At 39.9% G+C, this 23285-nt stretch overlaps 1 protein-coding gene across 1 annotated transcript; it reads left to right on the top strand.

The window, feature by feature from the left end:
- Positions 1-7409: 7409 nt before the first annotated feature.
- LOC140285003 (coagulation factor XIII A chain-like) lies at positions 7410-17164 on the top strand. Its single transcript, XM_072379061.1, has 17 exons — positions 7410-7473; positions 7568-7673; positions 7759-7935; positions 8196-8444; positions 8750-8868; positions 8946-9053; positions 9333-9507; positions 11511-11649; positions 12650-12753; positions 12833-12921; positions 13216-13369; positions 13460-13569; positions 13948-14113; positions 14196-14350; positions 15707-15843; positions 15917-16022; positions 17077-17164. The coding sequence occupies exons 1-17, from the start codon at positions 7435-7437 to the stop codon at positions 17110-17112; spliced, it is 2169 nt and encodes a 722-aa protein (XP_072235162.1). The 5' UTR covers positions 7410-7434; the 3' UTR covers positions 17113-17164.
- The last annotated feature ends 6121 nt before the right edge of the window (positions 17165-23285 follow it).

The following is a 23285-nucleotide window of genomic DNA, read 5'->3' as shown; positions in this document are numbered from 1 at the left end:
CATTGAAATCCATTAATTTTCTGCAGACTCACACTAAGCTTCAGAAAACTGACATGAAAACAATCAGACTTTAATTATCCACTTCATGAGAATTAGTTTAGTTACAGTGATGGAGGCAGACTGTAAGCCAATTCTCCACAAAGTGACTGTAAACATAAAAGTCCCCATAAGGTAAGTAAAACAAGAAATAATGAGTTTAATAGCGCTTGTTTGTCAGGTAAAAACTGATTTTTTACATTTAACTTATTGAATTTTTCACCCTACAAGTGCATCAAAAGTGATCCATACAACATGAAATATTTATAAATGACAAAGTAGAGATGTATTAAACTGTGAGCTTAAGAGTACTGGTCTGAAAAAACACTGAATGTCTCATTGTTCATTTATATCTTTGTTTCAGAAATCATTCAGATATTAAACTTTACTTTATCACAACCAGTTTGAGATTATTTGTGTAATTGAAGCAAAATCTGCAGGAATATAAGGTCCAGAAAAACCGACTGAGAGTGATTCTAACACTGTAATAACAAGTGTTATTAAACAGTAATTACAAGTGTTATTACAATCTCATAACCATGTTATGATAATGAAAAAGAGGGTTAAAAAGGGTTAAAACTGTCATATAAACATACATATAGAGGACAGCTTTAGCTCCTCGTCATCACTCCTTAAATCACAAAATACAGTTTTTTTACACCTCTATTAAAACCATTAAAGAATATGAGTACAGATACAATTTTAGAATGTGGATAGATATATCTTAGTTCCTGTGGAAGCAGGAAGGATTCACTTACTTTTTCACTCACTGCTTCTGTGTTTTGTCTTAGGTTATAATAAATGATGTATATTTTTGTAAGTCCGTGGAGGGCCTTGAGAAAGTGGTTAGCCCGGGGCCCATGGTGCCTTAATGCGGGTCTGTCCGTGGCAACCATTTTTGTTTTTAAGGCTGGGGCTGCTGAGGTTCTTCCAACTTTTGAAGGTTTCCAGTTGAAATTTCTTCCTTAAAGGTGAAATTTTACAAGCTCCCATGAGGAAATCGGAAATTAAGACCACAGTACTGGTCTTAAAGCGTGCCAGGGTTCAAAGCGTTTGACACAATGCCCCCTTCTTAAGTGGATGCTAAATGTTTTGGTGTGTGACCGATATACAGATAAACTTTTTTTTGTATCTGACACTTACAGAATCAAACGTTTGACTTGAATCCAAATTCAACCCTTTGTAAATTGGGCCATGTTCCATATCGGAAAATTTCGTGCAAATCCACCCGTAACCTTTTGAGCGATCGTCTTAACCAACAGAAAAACTGATTTCAACAGATGATAAAATTAGCTGGAAAGCCCATAGAAATGTTATTCATTCTAGCTCCAGAAGAATTGCAGATTCAAGCAAATTAGACTTTTTATTCCTCTATTTTCTCTACTTTTCACTTCTTTAAATCATGTAAATTATTGTGTAGAACAGGGTCTTCCACATCCGATCCACGATGTCCGCTGTCCTGAAGGTTTTAGATGTTTCCCTGCTTCAACACACCTCATTCAGATCAATGCATCATCAGCAGGCTTGTCCAGAACTTAACAATCTTTTGAAGAGATCCATTTCATCTGAATCAGGTGCATTGAAGCAGGGAAACATCTTAAACCTGCAGGACAGCGGCCCTCGAGGACCAACTTTGGACATCCCTGCTGTAGCAGTACAGCACACTCACTCAACAGTCAGGTTAATCTACAATGCAGGTTACAGGGATCATACCAAGTGGTTAAAAATGTCAGTTTTTGGATCTGCTGATGTCCTCTGCAGAGCAGATAGCTCAGTAAAAATTTGCTGATGTGTTCAACAAGTTGGAGGATCTCTTGCTCTCACTTCCTCTTTCCTCCTGTTTCAGAGACACGTTGACCTGAAGCAGCTGGTTAAAGACTCGACACAGTTTACTTTAATCATCTTGTTTTTCTTCTTCTCCATCCTTTTGTTCCTCATTCTGTTCAGATGGTTTCAGATGTGCTGACAGACTCCAGATGATTCAGATTAAAACCAGTCGGAGGTGAGAGACCTGAAGACTGTGGTTTGAAGATAATAAAAAAACAGCTTCTGTTTCATCAGTTGATCTGGTGACTCTTAGACGTCCCAGTTAGAAGGATATTTAGGAACTGTAAATAAGTATGATTTTAAGGTTTAACAACCTGAACACCAGCCTTGTCTCTGATGTTAAGATTTCTCTGATTCTCTAAATTCTGTTATGATATAACAAACTTTTACAAACTATTTCCCAGATTCCTGTTGCTGACCTAATGTTCCATCAAGTAGATTTTATAATCAATACTTAACTTTTCCCAATTAGTTTTTCCCACATGTTGCTGGTGTCAAGGCCCAGATGAACACAGGACACAAATGCAGGGAATTATCAGAACAAGAGTGTTTATTTACAATAAAGCACTAGAGATACTCCAGATTAGAGCAAAGGCCTGTGAAACTCCTGAGGCACTGTCCTCAAGAACTATGTTTGAAGGGGAGTGCAGCTATGAAAATGATCGAACAAAAACTCTCTCCAAGCAAGGAGGAAAACAGAACGGGCTTTTCACGCTCTCCTAATGAGGCGGACTTAAACAAAAGACGCTCACCTGATAAACAGGGCACAAACGCTACAACACTATCAAACTTAACAATTATCACTGATCCTTTAACGGAGGCAAACAGGATATACTAAAACTCAAACACAAAATCACTCCACTCGATGAGAAACTATGAAACTTTAGTCTTTAACCGACGCCACGCTCCTCTAACGGAGGCGTCTATAAAAAAGGGTTACAACTCAAAATCACTCCAGAAAAAGGGAGGAACAAAATTAGGCTATGAAAAATCAACAAACCAGGAACGCTCTGTTGGAGGGTCGCTCGACTACAGGCTCGTGGATAAACGGGCTGGGAAATTCTGTGGGTTCAAGGCGCGAGAGTGAGGAACATGGAAGTTACAACACTGGCACAAGACAAGGGAGACGCAGACTATTTGAGGACATGAGGAGCCAAGGGGAACAGGTGGAAACACTTTGGGAATCAGGGAAGACAATCAGACGCTTGACACAGGAGGAAGGGCAAGATACAAGGTAAGGTAATCCTACACATTGTAATGATCCAGTTTGGGTGGTTCGGGTATCCTTCGGGATGCCTCCCTGGTTAGGTGTTTCGGACATGTTCTCCTGGGACGATGCCTCGGGGTAGACCGAAGACCCGCTAAAGAGACTCTATCCCTCATTTGGCTTGGGAAAAGCTGGGGGAGGCGGCTGGGGAGAGTTAAATAATGGGTCAAATAGATTTTCAGGTGTTTCAGTTCTGTTGAATTTCACATGATGAAATTCCTTTCTCCTGATCACCCTCCTCAGTATTTAGTTTCCTGGTTCACTCGTGTTCACTCGTCGCCACAGTTTAGTCTTGTCTCATAGTCTCGTTTCCATACTCATGTTATTTATCCATAGTCTTGTTTGTTGTTTTTGTTAATGTTTGGTATTTTTGAATGTTTTTTGGAATAAACCTTTTCTGATTATTTGAAAGAACAGCATCTGGGTCCAACCTCTCACCACCGTTCCCTGACAGTGGGTCAGTCGGCATCCAAATCGAGCTCTTCTGGTGGAAAATAATGAATTCTTCGATTTTAAATGGATTTTCCTCTAAAACAGTCATTGAAAAAGATCCTTTTGTAGCAACTGTGAATCTGTTGGAGGGTTCACTTAAGCCCAAAGTTGGATAAGTCTTATCCACTGGAATCTGCTGTGTCTGAGTCTGTCCTTTTCAGTGTCCTATTAAAATCTGTTGTTGGTCATTTTCTGTTTCCGTGTCAGAAAGAGAAGAAGTGGATGATCTGAACAAACAGCAGCAGCGTGTCAGGACAACCTGCTCAGAGGAAGTTCATTTAAAGGGAACAAACTTTGAGACTTCAGCAGATTTTTTTAATAAAAACATTAAACATCAGAACAGAAAAAATGACTGATGAGCAGCAATCTACTGTTAAACAGTGACAACCTCGTTAAAGAAGATTAACCTTCCAACGAAAACACATCAAACACAAGTTAAACCTACAAACTACTGATTTAACATCACAAAGGCTCAACTTCAGGACTGTCAGGATAAATGTGGAATCTGTAAGACCTGAAGATTGAATCTCATTCAAAAAATATAAAAAATCACTGAATAGAATCTTTTTTACACTCCTTATTTGTATAACCAAATAACCAAAAGAATAAAAATTAGCATCTGAACACATCGAGCCACAAACAGATAACGGATGGAAACAAATGACAGAAAAATGGCCAATCTGTTGTTTTTTTGGATGGATGGTCTCCATGTGGGTGCGACGTAATTAAAAACAGACAAGCCTGATATTCAGGGTTATAAGGCCATTTCCAAACTATCTGGAGTCCATCATTCTACAGAGAGAAAGATTATTCACAAGTGGAAAACATTCAGGACAGCTGTCAATCTTCCCAGGAGTGGACGTCCCAGCAAGGTCACCCCAAGGTGAAGAAGCCCAGAGCTACATCTCAGACTCTACAGGCCTCAGTTAGCATGTTAAAGGTCAAAGGTCACCCCAAGGTGAAAAAGCCCAGAGCTACATCTCAGACTCTACAGGCCTCAGTTAGCATGTTAAAGGTTAAAGGTCACCCCAAGGTGAAAAAGCCCAGAGCTACATCTCAGACTCTCCAGGCCTCAGTTAGCATGTTAAAGGTCAAAGGTCACCCCAAGGTGAAAAAGCCCAGAGCTACATCTCAGACTCTACAGGTCTCAGTTAGCATGTTAAAGGTTAAAGGTCACCCCAAGGTGAAAAAGCCCAGAGCTACATCTCAGACTCTACAGGCCTCAGTTAGCATGTTAAAGGTTAAAGGTCACCCCAAGGTGAAGAAGCCCAGAGCTACATCTCAGACTCTACAGGCCTCAGTTAGCATGTTAAAGGTTAAAGGTCATACATCTCAGACTCTACAGGCCTCAGTTAGCATGTTAAAGGTTAAAGGTCACCCCAAGGTGAAGAAGCCCAGAGCTACATCTCAGACTCTACAGGCCTCAGTTAGCATGTTAAAGGTTAAAGGTCATACATCTCAGACTCTACAGGCCTCAGTTAGCATGTTAAAGGTTAAAGGTCACCCCAAGGTGAAAAAGCCCAGAGCTACATCTCAGACTCTACAGGCCTCAGTTAGCATGTTAAAGGTCAAAGGTCATGACAGCACAGTTAGAAAAAGACTGAACAAGGATGGCTTGTTTGGAAGGGCTGCAGGAGAAAGCCTCTTCTCTCTAAAAAGAACATGGCAGCACAGCTTAGGTTTGCAAAGCTGCATCTGAACAAAGCTCAAGACTTCTGGAACAATGTCCTTTGGACAGACCAGAGCAAAGTGGAGATGTTTGGTCCTAATGCACAGCAGCACGTTTGGAGGAAACCAAACACAGCATATCAGCACAAACACCTCATACCAGCTGTCAAGCACGGTGGTGGAGGGCTGATGATCTGGGCTGGTTCTGCAGCCACAGGACCTGGGCACCTTGCAGTCATTGAGTCCACCATGAACTCCTCTGGATACCAAAGTATTCTAGAGTCAGATGTGAGGCCATCTGTCCCACAGCTAAAGCTGGGCTGAAACTGGCTCATCAACAGGACAAAGATCCCAAACACAGCAGCAGATCTACAGCAGAATGTGGGAAAAAGAACAGAATCAAGGTGTTGCAATGGTCCAGTCAGAGTCCAGACCTCAGCCTGACTGAAATGCTGTGGTGGGACCTTAAGAGAGCTGTGCAGAAACCACTGCTGCAAACCTCAATGAGCTGAAGCAGCGCTGGAGAGAAGAGGGCCGAGATTCCTCCAGAACCAGGAGAGAGACTGATAACGTCCCACAGGAAACCATCACTGCAGCTCACTGCTGCTGAAGCTGCTGGATCAGGGGTTCACTTAGTTTCTCACTCACTGCTGCTGAAGCTGCTGGATCAGGGGTTCACTTAGTTTTTCCACACACTGCTGCTGAAGCTGCTGGATCAGGGGTTCATGAGGACTGAATTATTTTGTTAATATGTACTGATATGTAAACATAAGAATTGAAAGAGGGAGTCTCTTCATTTCTTCATGACATCGTTTGAATTTTCAGTTTAAATCAGACTAAATGTCCTAATGAGCAGCTGAGCTATTGGTCGATTCTGCTGAGTTACACATCATCAGAAGACGGTTTCAGTCTCAGTAAATCAGACTTCTACAGACATAAAAAGTTCTTTATTCAGATTTATATTGATCCAGCACTGATTATCTTACCTACTGATTTCATCAGCTAACCATTTGACTGTGTTTGTTCTGTATTTGTTTTAATGTAAGTTTTGACTGACATCAGCTGATTTGGGTCAAGGTCACCCTTTACGTTCACGGTTTAATACATCTCTACTTTGTCATTTATAAATATTTCATGTTGTATGAATCACTTTTGATGCGCTTGTAGGGTGAAAAATTCAATAAGTTAAATGTAAAAAAATCTGTTTTTATCTGACAAACAAGCACTATTAAACTCATTATTTCCTGTTTTACTTAACTTATGGGGACTTTTATGTTTACAGTCACTTTGTGGAGAATTGGCTTACAGTCTGCCTCCATCACTGTAACTAAACTAATTCTCATGAAGTGGATAATTAAAGTCTGATTGTTTTCATGTCAGTTTTCTGAAGGTTAGTGTGAGTCTGCAGAAAATGAATGGATTTCAATGTGAAGACCTCAGAAGTGATGGAAACCTGAGTGTGTGTGTGTAAAAAGAGGAAGCAGAGATTGTGTATATATAAAGTGATGCTGCAGTCGGTCTGATCATCATCTGATCGGATCAGAGACCCGACAGGCGAACTTCTCTCCATCTGACTGGTAAGTTTCAGCCGTTTTATCTGGAATCAGAAATATTCTCGTATTTAAAGTGTGCAGAATTGAGAGGAAACTAAAATAGCACCGTGAGTGTTTTTTATCTGCTGTGTGATACAGTAAAGGTTTGGGGTGAACAGAAGTAACTTTTCTTTGTATAAGCTGATAAAAATCTGATGAAAATGATAAAAATCTGATTAAAAAAATCTTATGAAAATTATAAAAAAAATCTGATGAAAATTATAAAAAAATCTGACGAAAATGAAAAAAAATCTGATGAAATTTATAAAAAAATCTGATGAATATGATAAAAATCTGATGAAAATGATCAAATCTGCTAAAAATCTAATGAAAATGATAAAAATGTGATGAAAATGATAAAAATCTGATAAAAAATCTTATAAAAATGATAAAAATCTGATGAAAATGATAAAAATATGATGAAAATGATAAAAATATGATGAAAATTTGCATGAACATATGCCCCATGGGAACATTTTACTGGTTAAGTTATTGAAGATGAATTTGGGGTTTTCTCTCTTTTTGCAGTGGAACTTTTGAGCTTCAACCATCATGCCATTATCCAACTACAAGGGTCGCTACAGTGGGCCGGTACGCATCACGATCAAAGCATTGCACTTGATTCGGAGCAGCTAAGCACGGATAGTTCACCATGTCTTTGTTTATTGTTTCTGATGATTTGTAGGTACCGACTTCCAACCTTCACATAGATGATAAGGACGACTTTAAGGACTTTGAACCATTTGACAGTTCACCTGATGCTGGGCCCAGAGGTTTTCCTGATGGTGGTGGTAAGAGTCACACGACTCACCATCAGTCCGTGTAGACGATTTAAGCGTCTTTAGTTGCCTTAATCTGCATTTTTCCCTCTTTCAGAGCCCCTGCAGGTGATTGAGGTCAACATGCGTAAGGACGTCAATACACGGAACCACTACACAATGGAGTACATGACCAACCTCCTGGTAGTCCGTCGTGGTCAGAGTTTTGTCATAGACGTCACCCTCAGCCGTCCACTGATGCCACAGGATGACTTCCAGTTGGAGTTCCTCATTGGTGAGTTTGAATTTCAAGCGCTGTGAAGCGTTTATTTTCTAAATTAAGCGAGAAAAACCCGTGACCTTTGAAATGAGAAGGTACCGGAACACAGGGATGGCTCTTTTTCAGTGGATTGACGCATGTTGGGACTAAAGAAATCACCTTTTACTAAACTTTCATTCAACGTAATTCAACCATGAAATTCTGCTGAACCAGTGAAATGAATGGTACAGTGCTTATTTCATATGTTCGCCCTCTCTCTGTTTGCTATCCCCCAGGTGCTTACCCCTCACCCAACAGGGGCTCCCATGTGGTAGTGACCTTCGGTAACCGCCGAGGCGGTCGATGGTCGGGCGAGATACTGGGCGTTCAGGGTAATATCATGTCGCTCAGTGTCAAACCGCACGCCAAAGCTATTGTGGGGATGTATCGGACGTATGTGGCCATATCAGCGGCCAACGGCATGATACGAACCAGAAAGGACCCCAACACCAACATGTACCTGCTGTTCAACCCCTGGTGTCCAGGTAGAAGCCCGTCTGCTTTCACTGCCACCTGATGGTTGGAGGGTTAAAGCTGCTGCAGTTTCATGTTGACATGACAACATAGGACATTGCTCCTCAGAAACAATGTGGAAGAATGTTTCCATCCATCTTTTTAAGCTCAATTTTCTTTTTGATCAGATTAATTCATTATTGCTCAACACAAACAGTGAAGCAAAGTAAAATAATGGAAATTGGATTCAGTGTTGAAACATCGTAGACTGTTGGCTCTGAAGTTGAAGGCAGTTAAGCTGATGTTAGTGAAATGATTCCTGTTGGACTGTTTGCAGAGGATGACGTCTTTTATCCTGATGACGCTGGACGCTTTGAGTACGTCATGAACCCAATTGGTATTATCTACCAGGGCTCAGCGGATTTTGTAGGACAACGCAGCTGGATTTATGGACAGGTACAGGTAACAGAGATATCATATCATAAAGGATAAAGCTGGCAAGTGTTAACAGATTATGTGTTGTCTCCCTGCAGTTTGAGGAACACATTTTGGATGCCTGCATTTATATCTTGGATGCATGTCAGATGCCAATCCAGAGTCGTGGCAATGTAATCAAGATTGTTCGGAAGGCATCTGCCATGGTGAGGACGCAGAGCGGGAAAACAGACTTACCCGATATTATAGTCGCATAAAAAATATAAATTTTCTAAATAAAGAAGCCAGTCAGTCACATTTAGATCTATGTTTACTAAAACTTTTAATCCAAACAAAAGTGCATGCATTTTTTAAGGAGGCCTTTAAACGTGCTCCTTAATTCTGGAAATTAGGTTTGAAGAGGAAATGGGCCTAATTTTTTTAGTAAATCATTATATTTGGCATTTATGTATGTTGACTCAACTTTGACTTCCTTTTTGTTTCAGATCAATTCTCTGGATGATCAAGGTGTGTTGGTTGGGAACTGGAGTGATGACTACTCCATGGGTAGAAACCCATCAGCTTGGATTGGCAGCATCGCAATTCTGCAGAGATACTACGCCACCGGAGTTCCTGTCTGTTATGCCCAGTGTTGGGTGTTTGCTGGAGTTCTCTGCACCTGTAAGAGCACGCATGGTTACCACGATACACCTTAAAGTGCTATTGTCATGTCTCTAAAGAATTTAAAGTACAGATAGACTAAGGAACCAAAAATAGATCCCACACAGCCTCAAGGGAGATGCAAAAAGAGCTAAAATAGAGCTTAAAAAAGACTGACAAGAACATAACAAGAAAAAATATGAACACAAAGCGGCTTACCATAACAACAAAAAACATGACCACGATGGGACTTAAAATGACAACAAAGAAACATAAAAGCAATCAGAAAAAGTAATTAAGATTCAATATAATATTCAAGTACAAACATTGGTGAATGTGAATGATGTTTAAAATGGACATAAAGTTTTAATTTTGGGTGCCAATGCCAAAGGCAAGGCCCACATATTACTATTGTAAATACTTATTATTTTCCTGTTTCCGTCACAAATTTCGACTCGCTACTCCTTCCACAACGATTGTCCGACTGGAATAAAAAACACATCGTTACATGGGAAAAACTTGGAAAATTTCCATTGGAATAATGCATTTAAAAGGCCTTAACGAGGCAGTTTTGGGCTCAACTACCTGCTCTTGGAGGCCTCCTAACTCAGCCATACAACATCACAGACACATCATTCAAAGTTTGTATGTGACAGGAAAGACTCAACTTTAACTGTGGTAAAGGGCTTGTCAATAGATTATACAGCTTTGAAACAACGGCAGTTTACGTTTTATGTAGCCAGAGGAGCTCATCTCATGCCTCTCACCCTCTAACTCAATGATTTAAAAAGATTTTCTCAAACAAATGCCTCTCACGTCCAAACTATCTGCCTGATCTGGACAAATTTTACATCTAAATGTAGGTATTTTAGTCCTCTTTCACCCAAAGTAACTCTCATTGAGCTTGGCCTCACATATTTCTCACAAATCACCTCTGAGTGAGGAGAGGCGCACTCCCATACTTCTCAATTATAAACAGGCCGAGCCATGAAATCAGTGTGAAAGACTAATTTTTAAACTGCCATAAAAAAACGAGCCACACGCAAGAGCAGAATAAAAATTACACCGCTGGCTTCCCCCATCCCTTCTGGCGCTCACGGTTCAAGAATTATTCGGATAGGTCTTCTACTTTTCGAACAGCAACCGTTTGTTCCAGACTTGTGCTTCATTATTAAAGCCCATGATTTTAAGGGGACAAAGTCAGGTGCAGATTTGACAGTTGGCACACGCAGCTGTTGCCCATAGCAACTAATGAGGGGCCAGAGCCAAGATGGCTGCCCTGTTCTGATACAGCTGATGAGGGCAGACCAACATGGCTGGCCTATTGTAAAAGCTTCATGCCAACCTGTATTATCTCTGCTCCTAATACAAAATAACATGACAGCCTCGGCCTCTTACACATCACATCACACATTTCCATTATAAAGAAGCTGTCCTTCTCTCCTTTACACTGATAGTGAGGGCTGCCATAAACCTGTATTCTACACAGGACCTTGATATAAATTACATAACAGTCTTCAGCAGACTATTCTGCTTTTAACGGGTTGAACTTTTTTTTTTTTACTGCGACTTATAAATCCAAACAGCTGTTTGTTCTCAGGGGGCACAACCTGTCCTCTGAGTCTCTCTGGTTTAGGCCGATCTTCTGTGTGGTTAACCTCACTTATGCTGTCTAAAGCAGGCAGGTTTCACCATAACAAGGCAGAATCTCATATTTCAGACTGGATTTGAAATATCTAATGCTTGACTGGCAAGAAGCAGCTCTCTCAGCACAGCAGAGCCTCTCTGTCTCGGCGGGAAGTAGCTTGGCACCAATCAAAATTTCTTCAGAAATGTTCTAGTGTCGTTTAAGATGTTATCTCAACAGTTAGAAAGTAAAAGACTTTCTTGTCCTTAGGTGTAGAGCGCCTCAAAATTGTAGTAAAGTACATAATTAAGTACTTTTTCGACATAGCCACATTCATCAAAGGCATTTAACCAGATTAATTGTATGAAACAATATTACTGACTTTGTGTTTCTTCAGTCCTAAGATGCCTCGGCATTCCAGGGAGGGTCATCTCCAACTTCAACTCAGCCCACGACAACACAGGAAACCTGAGCTGTGAACTCATCTTCAACGAAGCTGGCCTTCCAGACAGACGCAACACCAGGGACTCTATCTGGTTGGTCTGAATTTAAAAACAGCGAAAAACAGCGAGTTGATTTATTAAAAAACTATTTTCTTCAAGAAAGCCCTGTGGTAGGCCACTTAACTTCCCACAAATGAAGTGTATTCCACAGTCAGCAAACAAAACTCCATTTTGGGTCAGATTTTAATGAAAAACTCTGACAACACTTCCAGAAATCATGCAGTTTTACAGCTAAGATCTGAGGATAACAATTAATTACACAAACACCTTTTTAGATTTTATTGTACCATAAAAAAAATACCTTAGACGTATACAATATCAGTAAAACAGCTCTCAATGTGTCCTGGTTTCCTTTAAAACCTCCAAACCAGGCAGCTATCAATAAAGATAATGATGCTAAATTTAAGCTAGTTAGCAAGAAAACGAAAGTTTGCCTCAGTTTAATTAATCCACTTTCTACCTTCCTTCCTAATGAATAAAAAGGTACATTTCAGTATTGCAATAACTTATTATTTCTCTCACATGCAGAGGTTTAATGACGCTTATGATGGATAAAAAACAAGCAGCTAAAAAACAGCTAAGCTATGTTAGCAGATTAGCCATCTCAGACAGAATCTTGTCAAATTCACAGCTTGTAGTCACATTAAGAGCACACAATATGACATTTTTGGTCTTGATTAATTTATATTCGATGGTTTTGAAGTATTTGAACATTTGAAAGTGGCCTTTAGCCCCAACTTTGGCTGAATCAATCTAAATAGAACAGAAACTTCAAAATGCGCCTACATGTCTGAATATCAGTTATTTTGTAGTTTGACTGTTATAGCAGTAAAAATAACTTGTCATTTCATTTAGTTGTTTTTAGATAATGTAATCTTATTCTGTTTTCTTTCTCATGTGAATTTGAAGTAATTTCACTGTTTAATATATTTATTTTTCAAGTCTTCTCGCTCCTTTCTTCAGTCTCTGTGATCAGTTGTCTCCATCCCAGTGTTTACCCATACAAGTGTACTAACTAGCCCTCGTTATTTAGGAACTACCACTGCTGGTGTGAGGCGTTCATGAACCGCTTTGACCTGCCACCAAAATACAAAGGATGGCAGGTGGTGGATGCCACACCCCAAGAGACCAGTGATGGTAGGACAGACAAAAAGATGGACACATCAACTCATAGATGGCTGAATGTGCAATTCAATCGACTCTGTTTATTTTCAAGGACATTACCGCTGTGGTCCAGCCCCTGTCATCGCCATCAAGGACGGTGAGCTGTGTCACCCATTTGACTGTGGGTTCGTCTTTGCTGAGGTTAGTGGGGAACGAGGTCGAGTGTCGCAGCTGTAAATATCCGGCTTTAGTGACGGAGCGATGGAAAAAGGTCATGTGGTCTGACGATTAGGTCAGCTGACTACCTGAATATTCTGACTGACCAGGTTTTTCCATCAAAAGATGCGGTCTTGATGATGATTCAGTGGGCTCGAACTGTATCAGACTGGTTCAGGGAACATGCCACGGCATTCCCGTAATGTTTCTTTACTGTCTCTGCAAAACCAAATCAGGACAGACTTTGGCTTCAGATGTGATAAAGTGTCCTTCTTCCAGGTCAACAGTGACATTATCTACTTAAAGAGAGACAGATACGGCACTATGACCCCGTTCAGGGTGGACACCACTTATATTGGAAAGCTGATTCTAACCAAAGCTATCGGCTCAATGACAGCTCAGAACGTCACATTTACCTACAAGTACCCTGAAGGTAACATACACAGAGATGTAACTTCCAGATGACCAGTCTAACAAATGAAGTGATCATCCGACTTAGCAGTGCATTGATTTGTGTCTACAGGTAGTCCAGAGGACGAGAGGACTATGACTTTGGCGGAGCAGTACGGCTGTGAGAGGGACCACCCCGAGCTGCCTGAGGCCAAGTTCTCGGTTGAGATCACGGCTGAACCGGTAATATATCTGCTACCATCAGCCGATTCATTTGTGTCCCTGTAGGCGTCAGTTTAATTGTATAGCGACAAAGTAAGAGATGAAACAAAGGTTTGGGATCTATAAACAGGAAAAGAAAAGCGGGACAGGAAAACAAATTTTTTCATGCTCTCTCTCAAACTTTGCAAATAGAATCTACTATAAACTAAGGATCCTTTCCTGAGGAACACCTCGGGGTTTTCATAATCATCCATCCAAACAAGTGAACAGAAAAGTGCTTCCCTTAAATTAACTGTACCAGATATACGGAGCCGAGAGGCAACTGGCTAACAGTTGAATAATAAAAAGCTAAACATTTCGGCCGTAACTGTCCATCTTCCCCTCCATCCCTGTGTCCAGTGCTCTCTGGGTGACACCGTGAAAGTGCTGGTGACCTTCAACAACCAGAGTGAACTCAACAAAACTGTGCAAGCCCACCTGGAAGTATCGGTCGTCTTCTACACTGGAGTCGCATCCAATAGCTTCAAAGAGGAGAACTTCACTCTTCATGTGGCGGCCCACCAGAGTGAGCAAAATATCCATGACAGTCCTTTTCGTGGATCTGAAGATGAACCCTTTGACACCTCAGATTTGTGTTTGTGTGGCAGGTAACAGTGCAGTGTTTGAGGTCCCACCTCAGGTGTACATGCCTCTCCTGGGCTCTAAGAACTCCCTGCAGTTTGTGGTCAATGGAAATAGTGGTGATGAAGAAGTGTCTGACTTCAAAGTGGTCTCGCTGACAGCTCATCGCATCACCATAACGGTAAAACACAAATATTAAAGCTTGAAAAGAATCTTTCATATATTTTTTTGTCATGTTAATGTTTGGATATATTCAGCGTGGAATTATGCAGAAATCTTTCAAATTAATGTCTAAATGTACTGTGAAATTATTCAAAAGATTACTGAAAATATATTTTTATATGATCATAGACTTCATAGTGATGACTGGTTAACATAACAGGTTAAAGGGATAATTCAGTTTTTTTAGGTGGGGTTGTGCAACATACTTATGAGTAGTTAGTATCTTACCTGCAGTCGGCAGCGGTCAGAACACTCTCTGTTTGGAGAAACCAAGCTAACAGCTACAACTTAAACCTCAAAAATTGTAGATTTTTTAATAATCCATCACTAATGCATCAGGCCGTCACTAACTTTGTCGCTATTCTCTCAACCAAACAACACCTGGGTTATGTTGCGTGCACTGCGGCCGACTAGCGTATCCCGCCACTCATCAGCTGTGACTCACAGTTCCGCCGCTTTAATCCCAAAACAACAACTACGAGACAGTAAAAATGAAGGACTACGAAGTCTCTTTGGTGACCAAGATATCGCATTATTGGAACAAACTTGTAAAGATCAAACACTTAACGTCTTGTGAATCTCTGCAGAAGTGATGCTCAGCAGGAATATATCCAACGAGTCTGATACAACCGCTGGAGGATACGCAGCTGTGGAACGCGTATGTTCTTCGATTAAGAAAATAGCAACAAAAAAAAACTATAAGCGAAAGTAACGAGTTGTAAAATAATCTACAACGTAGGGTTTCCTGAGGTTTGAGTGTTTTTTAGTTTTCCTTTTGAAGGTAAGGTACGAACTGCTCATAAGAATGTCACACAATCCCACTTCAAGAACCCACGAACTATCCCTTTAACATTTTGTTAGTTTGACCCGGGAAAAGTTTGTTTTCAGTGCCTGAAGGGTAGCTACAGGCTGCGGCGTAGCTGCTTTACCTCTTGAAAAAATGTCTGAGCTCAAGAACAGACGTTTACTAAACTCAGCCCAGAAAACAGAATCACACATGTATGCCTTGACTTAATGTCATAGATCCTCCTCTAAGTTAGCCATAATGTACGATGAAATTAGGTGTTTCAAGCTGACCCAAAGCTCAAAAACCCAAAGCTCTGACGACAACAAGCAACTATTAATCGTTATCACATGAAAACCAAAGACAGATTAAAAACAGGATGATTTAATGCAAAAAGAGCATTTATTACCTCGATACCTTAATAATTGTGTGCAATTCCACTTTCCGATCCAGTAGGAATGAGCATTTTTAAGTTATAAAAATGGCACGGAAACATGAAAATCATAACATATTGTGCTGATCTTCCTCCAGGTAATGGGCACACCCCAGGTGCAAAAGAAAATGTTTGTGACTGTTCGGTTCAAGAACCCCCTCAACATGACCCTGCACAACGCCACGCTGACCATGGAGGCAGCTGGACTGATGAATGTGAGGGTGTTTCCCTACAGGTAAGTACGCCACAGATAGCACCTGAGCTTGCAACCTCATGTGCTGTATATTCAACATCTTTATTTGTTTTAGTGTCATTGGACCGAATGCTGAGATCTCCCAGACTGTGGAGTTAACGCCCAAGAAGCCGGGACTCAAATACATCGTGGCACAGCTGGACTGCGACAACCTGAATGATGTAAGTGAAACTAAAACTCTGCTCACAGTTGCTTAAACTTCCAGGAGCTCCTCAAAATCATTGCCCAGAGGACTTTTGTGTTATCTGGTATCAGTTACTCGAGCTTTATTGACATCTGTAACATGCTGTCGTTTACTCGTTAACATTCCCCTTTGGTCCCCCAAAAACAAGAGTTCTGGTCTTTTATCACCCGTTAACTGTCAGGAGATGTTCATTAGACATATTTGTGTTACTATGATGGTGTTTTAGTAGATGTATTTTGCAACATAAGGCATACTTTTTCCCACTTCAGGCAGCAAAATGTTAATTACTCATATGTGCGACCATCTGCATGGCATCCTTTGAGTTATTAGCTTGGGGCTACCCTTTGATCTCCCAACTATTGTCTTTGTAAATAGAAGGGAAACCGACACAGCAAAGAATAGCAAATCTTCCGAGTGGATCTTTTAGCGAGTATACTCTTTATTACTTTATTCTACATTCTTTTGATGTTAGCTAGTGTGCTAACATGTAAAGCATGCAGTTTGACTTGATTTATCTTGAGCATCAATTGCTAATAATTTGCTCACCATCAACATGCTAATATTTCATATCTGAAATTAATCATTAGCATGCTAACTATTACTGTGATATGTATCCATTTCAAAACACAGCTACTAAATTAAATCAGCTTCAGGATTAGCAGGAGAAATGTAACGTATGTGTTAGCATGCCTGCTAACAAGGTTCACTATAGATTTAACATCCAACAGTTGTTAAAACTGACCTTCTGCTAATTTCCAACTCTGTACTTTACTCTCCATTTATGTAGCATTGCAAAAATCATACATCTAATAATCTTCATGGATTACATCATTTTGCTGTCTTTAAACATGCTAATTTGCATTTTAGCACGTTAAACTTGGAAAATAAAAACTGATACGTTAGCTTGTTTTAACATGTAGTCCAGGTCTTATCCCTAACCCAATGAGGGACTAATGTCCTTAAGTGGTCACAATTTATACTTTTGACACCAAAGTTTTATTAATTTCTTCTTATTTGTATCTATTTTTCAGGTGCAGGAAACGCTTGAGGTGAACGTTAGTCTATAAACTTCTGGCTGAGCGCAGAGAGCCGATGAACACAGCTTCTTCAGTGATTAATTTTCTACTTCAAAATCAATTTAATTCAGAAATCAACATTTTGATATTTTTTTCCACAGATATGGAGGTTTGTGTGAGCTTTTAAAGTCAGATTTTTTTAGCATTTTTGGTTTATCAATGGCTGAACTAAACAGATGAAAAATGCTTTAAAGATTTTGTGGGATAAATCATTAACTAAATGTTTATAAATAGGATTCCTTGAAATACAGGATACATTTTAATCATTTGGCAAAATGGAGAAACTAAACATTAAGGTCAAGAAAATGCGTAAAATGTATAATTCATAATCTAATCAATAAAATATCAGATTCTTTATTCTTAAATGCCTACTTTTCCCTCTAGTTTCCAATTCAGATTTTAAAGATTGACATTGATTTATACATGATATATAATTTAGATATTGGCTTTAAAAATGGTTTAAACACTTTAAGGCAACAATTCCCCAACATAAGATGACTAGATTAAAACAACATTCTGTGTTATATCAAAACTATTTAAGTGATAAAATACCAACTGTAATGTATAATTTATCCGCCCACACTTTGTCATGAACTTTAGTTGAAATAATTATTTAACTTTAGAAAACAAATCAAAGTTTTGTCTTAGTACTTTTGAATTAAATTCCTTTTCAATATCCCAGATAATTCTATACAAACTAAACCATAACAGATAAACGTTTCTGACTAACTAATTAATTAATTAATTTGTTTAAAGTAGTGCACGAAGAATAAGATTAAATTATTCTCTATATAAATTACAAATATTTTCAGTCAATAAACAACCAGAAACTGTCTCACAAGGGTCACATTAAAGCTTCCTTTCTGTCTGGAAACTAAATCTGTTAATTCAAATAATGGAAATGAACCTAATCCCAGTCTTTCTTGATTCAAATTAATGAGATTTTACCTTTGCTCTGTAACTCAATTAATTTTACAATGAAGTTCCTGTCTACTAACAATAAAAGCATATTCAAAACCACTGAATGTCTCATTGTTCATTTATACCGACTGAGAGTGATTCTAACACTGCAATAACAAGTGTTATTACACTGTAATTACATTCTCATAACCATGTTATGATAATGAAAAAGAGGGTTAAAAAGGGTTAAAATTGTCATATAAACATACACATAGAGGACAGCTTTAGCTCCTCGTCATCACTCCTTAAATCAGAAAATACAGCTTTTTTACACCTCTGTTAAAACCCTTAAAGAATATGAGTACGGATACAATTTTAGAATGTGGATAAACACATCTTATTTCCTGTGGAAGCAGGAAGGATTCACTTACTTTTTCACTCACTGCTTCTGTGTTTTGTCTTAGGTTATAATAAATTATGTATATTTTTGTAAGTCCGTGGAGGGCCTTGAGAAAGTGGTTAGCCCGGGGCCCATGGTGCCTTAATGCGGGTCTGTCCGTGGCAACCATTTTGGATTTTAAGGCTGGGGCTGCTGAGGTTCTTCCAACTTTTGAAGGTTTCCAGTTAAAATTTCTTCCTTAAAGGTGGAATTTTACAAGCTCCCATGAGGAAATCAGAAAAAAACTTTTTTTTGTATCTGACACTTACAGAATCAAACGTTTGACTTGAATCCAAAATTCAACCCTTTGTAAATTGGGCCATGTTCCATATCGGAAAATTTCGTGCAAATCCACCCGTAACCTTTCGAGCGATCGTCTTAACCAACAGAAAAACTGATTTCAACAGATGATGAAATTAGCTGGAAAGCCCATATAAATGTTATTCATTCTAGCTCCAGAAGAATTGCAGATTCAAGGAAATTATACTTTTTATTCCTCTATTTTCTCTACTGTTCACTTCTTTAAATCATTTAAGTTATTATGTAGAACAGGGTCTTCCACATCCGATAAGCGGAGGAAGAGCGCAGCTATGAAAGCTACAAACATAAAACTCTCCAACTGGGAGGAAAACAGAAAAGCTGTGAACATTAAACAAAACAAAGTCACGCTTTCAAAACAAAAGACGCACTCTGACCAAACAGAGGCTTTATAACGATAAACTTAAAATTCTCCTTTAACAGAGGTGAAACGTTACAACAAAAATCACTCCTTGCAAACGGAGGAAAAACAAAGCTATGAAACTTTTAGAATAAATAAACTAAGGCTATGGGTAAGAATAAGTTACAAAACAAGAAAGCACTGCAGTAGAGTCACTCGCTGCAGGCTCCTGGAAACTATGGCTCAAAGAACTAGACAAAGGGCTGATAATGAAGCTCAAAAGGAGACAAAATACTGGCACAAGACAAGGGAAACGCAGACTATTTGAACACATGAGGAACCAAGAGGAACAGGTGGAAACACTTTGGGAATCAGGGAAGGCAATCAGACGCTTGACACGGGAGGAAGGGCAAGATACCTGAAACGAGAGGAGAAGGTCGGTGGTTTTTCAAAATAAAACCGGAAATGACGAGACATGGAACAGAACATAAACCGTGACAGTTCAGGCTGTGATAAGAGGATCGTGTCATTGATAGCATCACAAGCAGAAGAACAGTAGAGTTCTCTGAGTCAACATTTAAAAATAGGTCATTAAAACTCCTAAAAGAGCTGTTTCAGTGCTGTGATAGTGTCTAAAACCAAAGGAAACCTTTTCATCGATGCCATTCAGGCGGACCTCAGATTCAGGAGGAGCAATGAGGTTTTCGTCCTGGTCGTCTAACACTGGAGCAGCTCTTTACCCTCACAAGGATAATGATGGTGCATCTTCTTCTAGGCTGTTTGGTCTCTGTACAGCCGGAATAAGAGGGAAGGCGAAACTGTTGATTTACCGGCCGATCTGCGTTCCATCTCTCATCTATGGCCATGAGCTGTGGGTAGTAATCAAATGAATGGGATCACAATTGTAATTGGCAGAAATGAGCTTCTTCCAAAGGGTTGCTAGGCTCACCCTTAGCAATCAGGTGAGTCTCCTACACATTGTAATGATCCAGTTTGGGTGGTTCGGGTATCCTTCGGGATGCCTCCCTGGTTAGGTGTTTCGGACATGTCCTACTGGGACGATGCCTCGGGGTAGACCGAGGACCTGCTAAAAAGACTCTATCTCTCACTTGGCTTGGGAAAAGCTGGGGGAGGCGGCTGGGGAGAGTTGAATAATGGGTCAAATAGATTTTCAGGTGTTTCAGTTCAGTTGAATTTCACATGATGACTTGAATATTATTGATGTGACCTTTCTGGAGCTCATTTTCTTTCTGTAAAAGACCTTTTAGAGGATTTCCTGGACGTCTAAATTAACTCAGCGTGTGTCAGTGTTTTATCAGAGTGTTTTTCGTGGGTCAGTCGGCATCCAAATCAAGCTCTGCTGCTGCTGCAAGCTGCTGGATCAGGGGTTCACTTAGTTTCTCTCTCACTGCTGCTGAAGCTGCTGGATCAGGGGTTCACTTAGTTTTACACTCACTGCTGCTGAAGCTGCTGGATCAGGGGTTCACTTAGTTTCTCACTCACTGCTGCTGAAGCTGCTGGATCAGGGGTTCACTTAGTTTTACACTCACTGCTGCTGAAGCTGCTGGATCAGGGGTTCACTTAGTTTTACACTCACTGCTGCTGAAGCTGCTGGATCAGGGGTTCACTTAGTTTCTCACTCACTGCTGCTGAAGCTGCTGGATCAGGGGTTCACTTAGTTTTACACTCACTGCTGCTGAAGCTGCTGGATCAGGGGTTCACTTAGTTTTACACTCACTGCTGCTACAAGCTGCTGGATCAGGGGTTCACTTAGTTTTACACTCACTGCTGCTGCAAGCTGCTGGATCAGGGGTTCACTTAGTTTTACTCTCACTGCTGCTGAAGCTGCTGGATCAGGGGTTCACTTAGTTTTACACTCACTGCTGCTGAAGCTGCTGGATCAGGGGTTCACTTAGTTTTTCAACACACTGCTGCTGAAGCTGCTGGATCAGGGGTTCACTTAGTTTTACACTCACTGCTGCTGAAGCTGCTGGATCAGGGGTTCACTTAGTTTTTCAACACACTGCTGCTGAAGCTGCTGGATCAGGGGTTCACTTAGTTTTACACTCACTGCTGCTGAAGCTGCTGCTGAAGCTGCTGGATCAGGGGTTCACTTAGTTTTTCAACACACTGCTGCTGAAGCTGCTGGATCAGGGGTTCACTTAGTTTTACACTCACTGCTGCTGAAGCTGCTGGATCAGGGGTTCACTTAGTTTTACACTCACTGCTGCTGAAGCTGCTGGATCAGGGGTTCACTTAGTTTTTCTCACTCACTGCTGCAAGCTGCTGGATCAGGGGTTCACTTAGTTTTTCTCACTCACTGCTACAAGCTGCTGGATCAGGGGTTCATGAGGACTGAATTATTTTGTTAATATGTCCTGATATGTAAACATAAGAATTGAAAGAGGGAGTCTCTTCATTTCTTCATGACATCGTTTGAATTTTCAGTTTAAATCAGACTAAATGTCCTAATGAGCAGCTGAGCTATTGGTCGATTCTGCTGAGTTACACATCATCAGAAGACGGTTTCAGTCTCAGTAAATCAGACTTCTACAGACATAAAAAAGTCCTTTATTCAGATTTATATTGATCCAGCACTGATTATCTTACCTACTGATTTCATCAGCTAACCATTTGACTGTGTTTGTTCTGTATTTGTTTTAATGTAAGTTTTGACTGACATCAGCTGATTTGGGTCAAGGTCACCCTTTAATGTCTGATTTCCTCATGGCAGCTTGTAAAATTCCACCTTTAAGGTAGAAATTTCACCTGGAAACCTTCAAAAGTTGGAAGAACCTCACCTGCCCCAGCCTTAAAATCCAAAATGGTTGCCACGGGCATTTAAAGTTACCATAGCTGTTGTAATATACTCTTAGTTTGCACCTTTTATATCACTTTGTTTCATGAAATCAGTCACACATGAAGTGAAAATATAATGTAAAATACAGACTCATGAGTTGCTATCAAAATGTAAGACTTTTGGTCCATAAACTTTAAAGCACAACTGTGTATTTAGATGTTGAGAAAGATATAAAACATTGTGTTCTGTTCTAAATTATTTGATTATTAGCTCAGTGAAGATAATAATCATAGCTTCCTTGTCACATTTAATGATGACAAACTGATGGAAATATGTTTGACTTCATTCCTCCAGTGATTAAGAAGTTTTTCCTTTTAAACATTTTTAAATAAAGTCCAATTACAGAAGTATAAAAAAGTAACATGCAAGTACGTGTTGCTGCCACTAGAGGGTGCCATTGGCTGAGAAAACAAATGTGGGCAGTGACGATAATGATGACGTTCTCTGACGTCCTCTCCCCTCTTCTGGGGCCAGATCCAACACGTGAGGGGGCCCAAAGAAGGTGTCTTTGGCCCCTAATGACCCCCCAGGCCATTTGATTGCTTTTATTTTGAAAAGCCCAAGTTTGAAAAGTCGTATCAACAGGAGACCAACAAAAGAGGCTGGAGGCAGGAGACACCTGGACAGGTCAGCAAACTAATATCAAAGCAGCAAATAAAAATGATGGCTATGAATGAAGAATAATGACTGAAATAAACAACATAAAATAGAATAAGAATATAACATTTACTGATATGTATATATGTATGTATACAGTATTTATATGTATATATATTTAAAATGCAACAAAAGAAAAAAAGCAACACAAAACCAAGTTAAAAAAATGTAAATGGGTGCAAATAATTATATATATATAATAAGATAACATTTAAACACGATAAACAACAACTCTTTAAATAATTCCAGGGTTTTACAAGGACTTACAAAAATATACATTATTTATTGGACAAAAACTAAGACAAAACACAGAAGCAGTGAGTGAAAAAGTAAGTGAACCCTTCCTGCTTCCACAGGAACTAAGAGGGTAAGAAGCAGCCAGGAGCTGCTGATCAATGCTCTGATTAACTGATCCTCAGTCAGTGTGAGCAGCTCTATAAAAGCAGGAGTTCTGTCAGTTTAACATGATGCCAAGGAGGAAAGACACCAGCAATGATCTCAGAGAAGCAGCTGCTGCTGCCCATCAGTCTGGGAAGGGTTATAAGGCCATTTCCAGACTATCTGGAGTCCATCATTCTACAGAGAGAAAGATTATTCACAAGTGGAAAACATTCAGGACAGCTGTCAATCTTCCCAGGAGTGGACGTCCC

Source organism: Leuresthes tenuis, unplaced genomic scaffold (genome assembly GCF_036924035.1).
Source record: "Leuresthes tenuis unplaced genomic scaffold, fLeuTen1.0.hap1 SCAF_24, whole genome shotgun sequence".
NCBI lineage: Eukaryota > Metazoa > Chordata > Actinopteri > Atheriniformes > Atherinopsidae > Leuresthes > Leuresthes tenuis.
The sequence above is the reverse complement of the archived record's forward strand: the minus strand, read 5'-3'. Positions and strand labels throughout refer to the sequence as shown.